The 12,392-nt window shown below is 36.1% G+C and overlaps 1 protein-coding gene across 2 annotated transcripts; it reads left to right on the plus strand.

Annotated features, from left to right (window-relative positions):
• The first annotated feature begins 674 nt into the window (after positions 1 to 674).
• lipt2 (lipoyl(octanoyl) transferase 2) lies at positions 675 to 7,009 on the plus strand. 2 transcript variants are annotated; one of them, XM_051680072.1, is made up of 3 exons: positions 675 to 733; positions 2,466 to 2,972; positions 6,712 to 7,009. In XM_051680072.1, exons 2-3 carry the CDS (start codon positions 2,528 to 2,530, stop codon positions 6,915 to 6,917), a joined length of 651 nt encoding a protein of 216 aa, XP_051536032.1. In that variant the 5' UTR covers positions 675 to 733; positions 2,466 to 2,527; the 3' UTR covers positions 6,918 to 7,009. The 2 variants fall into 2 exon arrangements, with proteins under 2 accessions (XP_051536032.1, XP_051536030.1); XM_051680070.1 differs by lacking the exon at positions 675 to 733 and adding an exon at positions 751 to 899.
• The last annotated feature ends 5,383 nt before the right edge of the window (positions 7,010 to 12,392 follow it).

Consider the following 12,392-nt stretch of genomic DNA (forward strand, 5'->3'; position numbering starts at 1 on the left):
TGAAATTCAATCAACCTGTCTATAAAATTTAAATCCCTGTAAAGTCAATTTAAACTCTTAAAAAACAAAGCTACATATAAAACATATAAAACAATAAATCTATTGATTCAGTAAGTTCAGAAAAATATGGTCAATTTGGTCATTACCTTGTAAGAAAGTATACATACACTTGAACATACAGTACACACTGTACGCAGAAGAAAAGAAGACCTTGCATAACACAAAGCCAAAAGACTCATTTAACATCTGTTCATGTGACATCAACTTATAAACAGTGGTGGACAATGACAAAGTATTTTAATATTAAAGGTCACATTAATGTAGGTCAAACGGTCATTGAGTTTAATAGATTTATAGGGATACAAATATCTGTATAAAAAGTACTGAACATTTACTCCCAAAAACAAGTTTTGTGCTACATAAAGAATAATATATAGATAGAGTGTTTTATAATATTATTATTATAATAATAATTATAAAAGTTGGTTTCATGTCTCTAGGTCAAACGGTCATTGTATCCCTATAAAATAGATTTATAGGGATACAAATATCTGTATAAAAATTACTGAACATTTACTCCCAAAAACAAGTCCCAAAAACAAGACCTTCTTTTGAAGGCCACCCAAACCAGTTGTACAATGGCGTCCCAGACCAGTAGGTGGCAGTAATGTACCAAACTTACCGCCTTCATCATCCTCCTGAGAGGTCACTACTGGCAACATGGCAGCGCACAGTGAGTAATAACAGATGGATAAAAAATAGTTCTGAATGGCCATCACCCGAAGCCAGCTTCAGTTTAAATGCATAAGGCGTTGTGTAATGCAAGTCTGTTAATTTCGTTTTAAAGCTGATGTTAAACGAGAGCCTGTAAGCCAGTGTTGAATTCCGTTTGAAATGTGGTAGGTCAATAAAAAATGAAAATGTGAAATGCCCTTGTGAACTTTGCCAGATCATCTGCATTAATATAGAAATTTACTATTAAATGGGTCATCAAAGTGTATATTGATAATTCACATACCTGCAGTGTTCAATAACAAGGTCATAAACTATATATATGACCTTATACATACACACACACACACACACACACATATATTCAGGCAGAGGCTATTTGCACTAAGTGTAAAAAGCAACAAAAAGCATCTTCTTTGCACTAAGAGCAAATAGCATTAGATGCTGTTTGCACTCTAGTGCAAATAGTGGCAGATACTCTTACACCCCTGTTTAAATACTAACATACGTTATATTCCAGATCTTTTCATCTGGAAAGCATCACATTGTAAATAACATCTGCTAAACATCTTAAAAATATCAGATTTACAAACAGTCTTAATCATAAACATCTCAAAGACATCTGCTGAAGGTCTTATTGACATCCTAGAGGAAATGTCTTTTAGACGTATTGCAGATGAGCAAACAACCTAAAAAATACATCTTCCAGATGTGAACACACACATCAAATAGATGTCTAGGTGATGTACGTGTGCTATCGGCATCACTGCAGCATTTTTATTGTGTTTAATTGGAATCCCACAGACACCCCACACCAACCCCTACCCCTAACCCTACCTTACAAAAATTAACCATGGTTTTACTACAGTAACCATAGTATCACCATAGTATTTTTCTTGTAAAATAATAGTAACCACAAAATTAAACATGGTTACTATTAACTACAATTAACGACATGTTGCTATAGTAACACCATGGTTAGTACATCAGAACTATATAGTTTCCACCAAAACACATGGTTACTACAATGTTACTACAGTAAAACCATGGTTAAATTTATCCAGACCAAATCCTTCTCTCAACTCCCCGACCTTCACTGTGACCAAATCACTGCAAGGAATCTCTTTTATTTATTACTATAAGTAGAATTATAGGAAACATTAAGAGTAGAAACATGGGAAATAGTATGTCAAGGGGTGGGATTCAAACCCCGATCTCCAGCGTGACAACACATACCTTTGTTACACCCAAAGCTACTACAGCTGCACATGGGGGTGCAGTTTGTCGTAAAATCCTGTGTTTCCACCATAGTATTGGAGCTCAAATAGTCACTTAGTTATCCAGTCTGTTAATCCACTAAATGTCTAACCCGTTAACCAGTTTAATGTCTCTGCCCCATCACGAACAATTCCTCTGCCAACAAGATGGGCTATTTGCACTTAGTGTAAATAGACACTCTGATATATTAAATATTTACGTACTACGTATATATAGTTTAATAAAACATCGTTTAGTATGTTTTTTAAGCAATTTGAATTATGGGGACACTAGAAATGACCCCATAAACCACATTTATAGCATAATACCAGTTTGTAACCTAAAAAAAAGTCCTCGTAAACCACTTAAACCTGCCCACACACACACACACACTTCCCTCATGCTATTCTAAATAATATTTTATGGACAAATTAAGTATATAGAGGTAACCATGACTATGTTTTACGTCTTTATAGTTCAACGGGGAGACTATCTTTGGTAGTAACTGCTGCTGCTTCAAAACCCATCTGCAAACACAATGTCTCTTGGCAAGACTGCTGTCAAGGTGGTACATTTAGGCAGGATTTCGTACTGCAATGCCTTGAAGATACAGCAGCAGCACATAAAGCAACATCTTGATTCATTCAGTAACAGCCCAAATACTTTATTACTGTGTGAACATGAACCTGTGTGCACCATTGGCATCAGACAGGCCCCGTACCCTCCTGAGGAGGAACAAAGACTGAAAGCCCTGGGTGCAGACTTCTTCCGTACAAACCGAGGAGGTCTAATATCTTTCCATGGGCCTGGTCAGTTGGTGTGCTACCCTGTACTCAATCTTGGCTGCTTTAAAAAGAGCATGAGATGGTACGTGTGTGAACTTGAAAGGACTGTGATCAGAATGTGCAGTAAATTTGGGATCAAAGCCTCCACTTCACCAGATACAGGAGTTTGGGTGGGCAGCAATAAAATTTGTGCAATTGGTAAGTAACTTTTTTAGGTTCATTTTTCTTTATATACATACACTTGCAGTCAACGGGTTGCCCCAGTGGCGAGGTCAGATATCTCCAAGTGGGTGGACCTTGGTGAAACAGGGTGGACCTCTATACTGTGGCTTTTCTAATTTCATTGTGAATATTATGAATCATACCCCTTTCCTCAGCCGTTATGAGTCCATTTGTGTTCTAGACTATTTTTTGTTTTGTTTAGTTTTTTGCTAATGACAAGTGCCAGATCACACACAGACATTGTACTACAAATTATCTTTATCTGTCATTCGGACGGACTTGACTCATTTTTTTATTATATTTGTTTTAGTTTCACCGATAAGTACTATTTGTCTTAATTTAGCCAATATTAAGCCAATATTTTAGTAATTAACATTCATGGCAAGCATGAGTCTGGTGAAACAGGTGTACTTTTTTAATTATTTGCAGAGTTATGGAATGTAAATTGTAAAAATAATGTTACATTATTTTGTTATTGATAAAGAAAATAATTGTTATATCATTATTCCCTTTGTATAGTAAGTTGCGTGTTTTTGCCTAATTCGTGAAATATTGCTTTTTTTTTTCTCATGGTCACTTCACTTGGTTAAGAGCGCTCTCAGTTTCAGTTTTAAAGAGATAGTTCACCCAAATAGTACAATAAATATAACATCAAAAGTTTTGGTCACCATTTACTTGCATTGTGAGGACCTACAGAGCTGAAATATGATTTTAAACATCTTTGTCTGTGTTCTGCAGAAGAAAGAAAGTCATACACATCTGGGATGACATGAGGTGAGTAAATTATGAAAGGATTTTCATTTTTGGGTGAACTATCCCTTTAAGGTGCTTTATTGGCAAAACAAATAAAAGTACATTCGTATTGCTGAAGCAATGGCAGCTTAGCTGCATACAAAGAAAGAAAGAAAAAACAAACAGTGCAAAACAATGTACATTAAAGGGGTCATGACATGCCTTTTTTATTATTGTAATATGTTTCTTGCGGTACACTTATTATTAGTAACGTTTTTTGCACAAAAAACAGTAAAATATTGGTAAAATATGATAATTTCCCACACTCATTCTCACCCTCTGTCAGAAATGCTTGATTTCAGTGCTGCTTCTCCTTAACAGTAAACGCCCACTGTTATGATTGGCTCTCTGTTTTTGAGTGACCTGCTCTCTCCTTGCCATCTCACTGCTCAACACTACTGGGCGGGGCTATGGAGGTGATAAGGTAAAGTTTTTTTTTTAATTATCATTATTTTTTATTGCTTTAATCAGTACAACAGGACAATAAAACAATCCAATTGAGAATAAAAAGAAGAAATAAAAAGAAAATTAAAAATAGAACTTTCAAAAGGGTATATCGACAGTGTACAAAATACATAAGGCTATCAATTATATAAAAGTAGGTGTTTATGTGTTGTCGTGGAGGCAGTCAGATGCAAATGTCTACCACACTGTGACATCACAATGTAGAGGAATTAGAGAACAAGTCGTTTTGGCAGCTTGGTTTCAACAAATGCTCTTTTTGCAGTGAGGAGGAAGTTTTGAGTTCTGAAACTTACAGTGTGTTTTTATAGTACAATGACCTCTTATGTCAAAATATCAAGGAAAATGTTATTCCTCATGTCATGACCCCTTTAAGAGAAATGTTGAGAGCTCTCTAATGCACATACAGCGTGATACGCCACATAAATGTCACTGATGCGCTAGGTTTAAATCGGTTTAAATCACAATTATACACAGTATGGCGACTATAAAGAGCATGTGAATATGAAAACAAAGCAAAATCCTGGACATTTAGGCAATTTAGAAATCACGGCCAGACGCAGACCAAAAAACATGTGCGACTCTTTACAATAAATACGAGAAGCCTGGCGTGACCCATTTCAGTTCACCATAATCATATGAAAGTTTTCTTATTTTAAATAAAAACACACTATATTATAACAGGAATATAATGATTATCATGCATGTGAATGATTTGTCGTGTGGAAAAAAATTATTCTGAAGTCATGAAATAACACAAACTGAATTATGCAAATTATGTAGTGACCAAAACATGTTAAATCAAAACTATTTTATATTTCTTCAGAGTAGCCACCCTTTGCCTAGATTACAACCCTGCACTAATGAGGTATCCACCTGGGATACTTTTTAAACAGTATTGAGTGATTTACTAACAACAAAAAACAAACAAACAGAAAAATCAAGCATTTAAGCATAGGCCTATAGAACAAAATGTTTTTATTATCATTAGAAACACTGGGCCCTATTTTGAAAGTGCTAGCATTATAGTGCTTAAGCACGTTCGTAGCACATACTGCTGTGCTTTGCGCAATCACAAAAACAGTGCCCATTAATTCACTCAAGTGTGGTCCAAAAGTGAAAGCGCCACTTTTTAAAGGGTTAGTTCACCTAAAAATTAAAATTCCCTTATCATTTACTCACCCTCATGCCATCCCAGATGTGTATGACTTTCTTGCTTCTGCTGAACACAATTGAAGATTTTTAGAGGAATATTTCAGCTCTGTAGGTCCATACAATGCAAGTGAATGGGTGCCAAAATTTTGAAGCTCCAAAATCCACATAATGACAAGCTGCCATGAGCTCTTAAATTTAGATTAAGTTTAAATTTAGTTTAGAAAACCTGATGGTCAGTGTTGTCCCAGGCAACATAGTCTCCTGACAACTCATAATAATTTCCTACGAGATGGCTAAATCGTAAGATACAGTACGACTTGTTTTCTACGAAAAGGTACGACTTTTAGACTAACCATTCAACAAACAGAATTTCATATTGATACAATACAGGAATCAAATTTTAGCTAGCCTCCTATCCAATACTTTTTAAGAAAGAAATGTCTGTAAACAAATTTGGATACTCATTCCGTACAATGTTTTGCAATACATATGACTGATGTATGTCAGTAACCTGTAATACACTTCCCTTGTCTCGTCTTAAACCCAGATGTCGTGGTACACAACAGTAAGTTTCTTATTAAAAACTTAATGGTTAGATTTAGTTTTGGGTTAGGGTTAAACTTATGAAAAAACCTAATAACATTGTTCGTTGGCTTGTTTATGTTTCTCTTTGGTAGTAAAAGTCTTACGTTTTTGTACAAGCCAACTTAATTATGATTTCTTACGATTATGCCATCTCATAGTATTGATACGACTAGTCATAAGACACCTGTTCTGTTGAAGTCTGTTCCCCCTATGTTTCCCCTTAGGTTAGTGTACCCTGTAGCACCTTTAAACATTAAACATAGGGGGAACAGACTTCGACACTAACCTAAGGGAAAACATAGGGCGAACAGAGTTCGACAGTGCCGTTAAACATTAAACATAGGGGGAACATAGGGGGAACAGACTTCAACACAACACCGGTTTTCCCAGAATGATTAGAGAATATTCCAAGGAATCTTGTGTGCTTCAATGAAAGCACTGAAATCTGATCTATGCTACAAAGAAGTCAATGGCTAATGTCACAAAATTGCTTATTGGATTAGTGACTAATTGATAAAATATTCCAGAATCTTAAATATTTCCTATTCATTTTGTCATAACTTCTTTGTTTTCCATTTTCCAAATCTTCAAACTGTTTATTTCCATGTAAACAAGACAAAATAATCTCATATTTTTCAATGTGGTCTCAGATTTTTAGATTGTGATCTAAATTTAGAGACTTCAAGAGAGTATTACGTTGTTAATAGTCATGTTTTTGCAGGTATCCATTGTGGAAGATACATAACCTCCCATGGTTTGGCTCTAAACTGCAATACAGACATGAGTTGGTTTGATAACATTGTGCCATGTGGGCTTGTGGGGAAAGGTGTGACCTCACTGAGCCAAGAACTGAGACGGGATGTCCCAACTGAGGAGGCCATTCCAAAACTACTTGAAGCCTTCACTGAACAGTTCATCTGCACTTAAACATACAGTGATCAATTAAAACAAAGACATGTTTAAGAATATCTACTTCACTGTAAATGGTAGTGGCTTAATTAAAAGTATATGAAAATCTGTCTGCTGGTAGTAATAAAATTAATTGACATGTTTGTGCTAGATGGTCAATGCTATGATACTTTGATATACTGTATAAGTCAAAATTTTGAACAAACTTGAACTTTTTCATCTAAAGGCTTATGCTTAAAAGCTTGAAATTTGTTTTGTAGACACATATGCCAGCACATGAATGTCTTTACAAAACTAACATTTTTATTGACTTTTTGTTAACACTTTACAATAAGGTTTCATTTGTTAACAACATTAGTTAACATGAACTAACAATGAACAATATTTATTAAGCATTTATTAGTCTTTGTTAATGTTAATTTCAACATATTCTAATTCATTTTTAAAATCAAAAGTTGTATTAGTTAACATTAGTTAATGCACTATGAACTAACATGAACCAACAATGAACAATTGTATTTTTATTAACTAACATTAACAAAGATAAATAAATGCTGTAACAAATATATTGTTTATTCTTGATAACTAATGCATTTACTAATATTAACAAATGGAACCTTATTATAAAGCGTTACCGACTTTTTTAATGGGTTTCTTGGACCACAGACTGAAGGAAAAGCAGCCAAAAAGTGTCCAGCATACATGGCATTGGCAACTCCTCCAGTGCTGTTTTAAAAGCATCAGTGGCACATCATGAAGTCAGTTGATTCACTAGTAATCTTGTCAACGGGTGGCTAATTTGAAGATGCTGAGATATAATATAGTTTTAATTTGTTTCCATCTTTTGATTACTAATTAATTACCATACTTTCATGTGTGGTATTTCATAGTTTTGATGACTTTACTATTATTATAAAATTTGGAAAATTAGTACAGTGCTGTGAAAATGTATTTGCCCCCTTCCTGATTTCTTCTGTTTTTGTGTATTTTTCAAACTAAATTGTTTTAGATCTTCAAACGAGATATAACATAAAACAAAGGCAGCCTGAGTAAACACAAAATACAGTTTTCAAAAATATAGATTTTTTATTATTGAAACAAAAAAGTTATCCAACACCTATATCACCCATGTGAAAAACAAACTGCACGCTTAAACTTAATAGCTGGTTGTGCCACATTTAGCAACAGCAACTTCAACCAAACGCTTCCGATAACTGGAGATCAGTCTTTCACAACGCTGTGGTGGAATTTTGGCCCACTCTTCTTTGCAGAACTGCTTAGTTTAGCCACATTGGAGGGTTTGCAAGCATGAACTGCCCATTTAAGGTCCTGCCACAGCATCTCAGTCGGGTTCAAGTCAGGACTTTGACTAGGCCACTCAAAAACTTTAATTTTGCTACTTTTGAGTCATTCATAGGTGGACTTACTCCTATGCTTTGGGTCTTGCTGCATAATCCAGTTGCGCTTGAGCTTCAACTTCAACTCACAGACGGATGACCGGACATTCGCAGAATTCATGTTTCCCTCAATTTTTGCAAGTTGCCCTGGCCCTGAAGCAGCAAAGCATCCCCACACCATCACGCTACCACCTATGGTCAAGTATGGTGGAATTTTTGTGGAATTTTGTGTTTGATTTTTTCCATGGATGGCATTTTTGGCCAGTGTCTTTCTGATAGTGGAGTCATGAACAGTGACCTTTATTTATTTATTTATTTATTTATTATTATTATTATTATTATTTTATTATTTTTATCCCCTTTTCTCCCAATTTGGAATGCCCAATTCCTACTACTTCTTCATGGTTTCATGGTTACTCACCTCAATCCGGGTGGTGGAGGACAAGTCTCAGTTGCCTCTGCTTCTGAGACCATCAATCCGCGCATCTTATCACGTGGCTCATTGTGCATGACACCACGGAGACTCCGCATGTGGAGGCTCATGCTACTCTCAGCGATCCACGCACAACTTATCACATGCCCCATTGAGAGCGAGAACCACTAATCGCGACCACAAGGAGGTTACCCCATGTGACTCTTCCCTCCCTACCAACCAGGCCAATTTGGTTACTTAGGAGACCTGGCTGGAGTCACTCAATACACCCTGGTGACGCGACTGGTAGTCAGCGTCAATACTCACTGAGCTACCCAGGCCCCAACAGTGATCTTTCTTGATGCAAGAGAGGCCTGCAGTTCCCTGGATGTTGTCCTTGGCTTTTTTGTGACTTTCTGGATGAGTGGTCGCTGCGCTCTTGGAGGAATTTTGGAAAGTCTGCCACTTCTGGGAAGGTTCACTACTGTGCTATGTTTTTTCCATTTGGAGATAATGGCTCTCACTGTGGTTCTTTGGAGTCCCAGAGCCTTTGAAATAGATTTGTAACCCTTCCCAGACTGATGTACTTCAATCACCTTTTTCCTCATCATTTCTGGAATTTCTTTTGACACTGGCATAGTGTGATGCCAATTTAGTTTAGACCTTTTTATCTGAGACCTTTTAGCCAACTTCATGCTGCTGAAAAATTTCTATTTAGGTGTTGATTTAATTGAACATGGCTGGCAGTAATCAGGCCTGGGTGTGTCTAGTCCAGCTGAACCCCATTATGAATGTAGTTTTTTAGATTTGGGGATTTAGTAACTAAGGGGGGAAAATACTTTTTCACACAGGCACAGTTGGTATTGGATAACTTTTTTGATTCAATAAATAACATTATCATTTAAAAATGATATTTTGTGTTTATTCAGATTGCCTTTGTTTTATGTTAGATTTTGTTTGAATTTTTTTAAAGAATTTAGTGTGAGATATACACAAAAACAGCAGAAATCAGGCAAATACTTTTTCACAGAACTGGAATAATAAATATTGAGTTACTGTGTCCAGACTTTTGACTGGCAGTGCACCATAGTATCATATTCATATAACATGGAATTTACATGATACTCCAAAGGATACCATTGGATATCTACTGTATGGTAAATGTAAAAACAACAAGAAAACCCATGGTATTACCAAGGTATAGCCAAAGAACAATAATAATACCATAGCAGTTTTTTTGTAACTGTTGACAATGGATTCCCTGCATGTTTTGTCCTGATGATGTCACCAAGAGGCATTCTTATTGAAAAACATATGAGCACCATGCCTTAAGTAAGATGAGATGTTTACAAATAATTTGTATTTATTTATTTTTTTCAGATTTAAAATCCTCAGTTTTATTTTTCTCTCCAATCTTTGCTCTATCTGAAAACAATGCCAAATTGTAGAAGCTGTAATTATTTTTTGGAGCAGTTCTCCCTCAAATATGACATTTTAGTAAACATGATTTATTTTCTGTCAGGCTTGTTGAAATGACAGGAATGTGGTGGAACGGCTGTGATTTATAGATATGTTTTTTCCCCTCTGATCATTGCAGTGGTGCTGAGTGTAAAGGCAGCAAAAGGACGGACACTGGATTTGATTACACATCTTGTCCTTTATGGAGGATATGTGTCCTTGGGACCAAAATCTTGTGAACACATTTGTCACTGATAAAATGTCACCTTGTGAAGCCAAGACACCCCTCTATGATTTTAGAGCTGATGTCGGCGATGGTGAAGTTAAAAATGAGTTTTAATGATGTTAACATACAGTATCTCTGCATTTGCCTGGAAACAGAATGTTGTTGTGTTTGTTTTTTGTTCTTCATATGTTCTTTATTAGAGAATCACAAACTATTGCTCCAAAGGTGAAACAGCTCTAAGATACATATTATTGAGACTCTTGAATCATGCATGAAAGGGATAGTTGTGACAGCTATACAATAACTTTGTGTGATGAATGGACTGCAATTTCAGTCATCATCATAAATAATCTCATGACAACGCGTAATCTTTTGTATGAGATGGTGAAACTGTAAAATATCGTACGATTTGGCTTGTGCAAAAAGTACGACTTTTATTCTCATGGAGACCATCCAATCAACAAACATAATTTCAAATCGATACAATACAGGCATCAAATTGTAGGTAACCTGCTATCCAACACTTTGGTTACTCATTCCATATTTATGAAACAAAAATGACTAATAATCTGTAATCCCGCATCTCATTCCAAACCACTATGTTTCTTAATTCGGTGGTTCACAAAAGTTATTTATTTTTTGTATTTCTTTTTCCCTCCCAATTTGGTATGCCCAATTCCCAATGTGCTTTTAAGTCCTCGTGGTCGCGTAGTGATTTGCCTCAGTCCGGGTGGCGGAGGACGAATCTCAGTTGCCTCCGCGTCTGAGACCGTGCATCTTATCACATGGCTTGTTGAGCGCGTTGCCACGGAGACATAGCGTGTGTGGAGGATTCACGCCATCCACCGCGGCAACCACGCTCAACTCACCACACGCCCCACCGAAAACGAGCAACATTATAGCGACCACAAGGAGGTTACCCCATGTGACTCTACCCTCCCAAGCAACCGGGCCAATTTGGTTGCTTAGGAGACCTGGCTGGAGTCACTCAGCATGCACTGGGATTCGAACTAGCGAGCTAGCAAACTCCAGGGGTGGTAGCCAGCATATTTTACCACTGAACAAAAGTTATTTTTCTAAAAAGAAAAAGTCATAGTTCGGTTTAGGGTTTGGATTTGAGGTAAGACTTTATGGTTAAGTTTAGGATTAGGTTTGGGTTAGGGGTTAAAATTTATGAAAAATCGTAAGAATGCTCATTTAAAACTCAGATGTTTATCTTTTTTCCGTAATCTGTGATACACAAAATTTATTTTTACAAGTCGTATGCCTTCTCATAGTATAATATGACTTCTCATGATACCGGATTGGAAAATGTTCCCCGTCTTTGTTTTGACTATTTTAATGGTGCTTTTTCCTTTTTGGAGCTTGATGGACATCATTGCATGAGAAAGAGCTGCTTAATCCTCAAAAACTCTGCTTTTGTGTTCCATGGGGGGAAAAAAGAGCATATGGGTTTGGAGCAACATGCTTTGACATTTTAGCAGAATTTTAATTTTTGGGTCAATTACTCCTTTAAATGAGTGTTATTTACCCACTTTTACCAGTAGATGGTAGCACATTAAAGCACATTAAAGCACCTAATGGAAACTGCTTTGGTAGAGGGACTTTGATGATAGGTTAGTAATAGTCCTTATAGTCTGTGAGATTTGTAATATTGTAACGTGGAAATAGAAAACTGAGCCCTTTTTTATGTTTTGCATTGGATTTAACCTTCTGTGACAAGGTTGTTTGATTCTATTGTTTTGTAAATAACTGGACATATATGTGACAAAGCATGGGATAATGTACAGTCAGCCAGTCATTATTGCAAAATAAACCCTGAATTGGTGAACAGGAACACCCTGAAGGGGATTATTTTGTGGTAATGGCAGACTGACTGTAAATTATCTTGCTTATTACATGGCTACTTACCATAAAAATGCCATTAATAAATAAATTGAGATGAGATTTCAGTTTGAGTTGAAATTATTTTATTATGAAGAAAGAAAGAGACTGCAGAC

Source organism: Myxocyprinus asiaticus, chromosome 39 (genome assembly GCF_019703515.2).
Source record: "Myxocyprinus asiaticus isolate MX2 ecotype Aquarium Trade chromosome 39, UBuf_Myxa_2, whole genome shotgun sequence".
Classification (NCBI taxonomy): Eukaryota; Metazoa; Chordata; class Actinopteri; order Cypriniformes; family Catostomidae; genus Myxocyprinus; species Myxocyprinus asiaticus.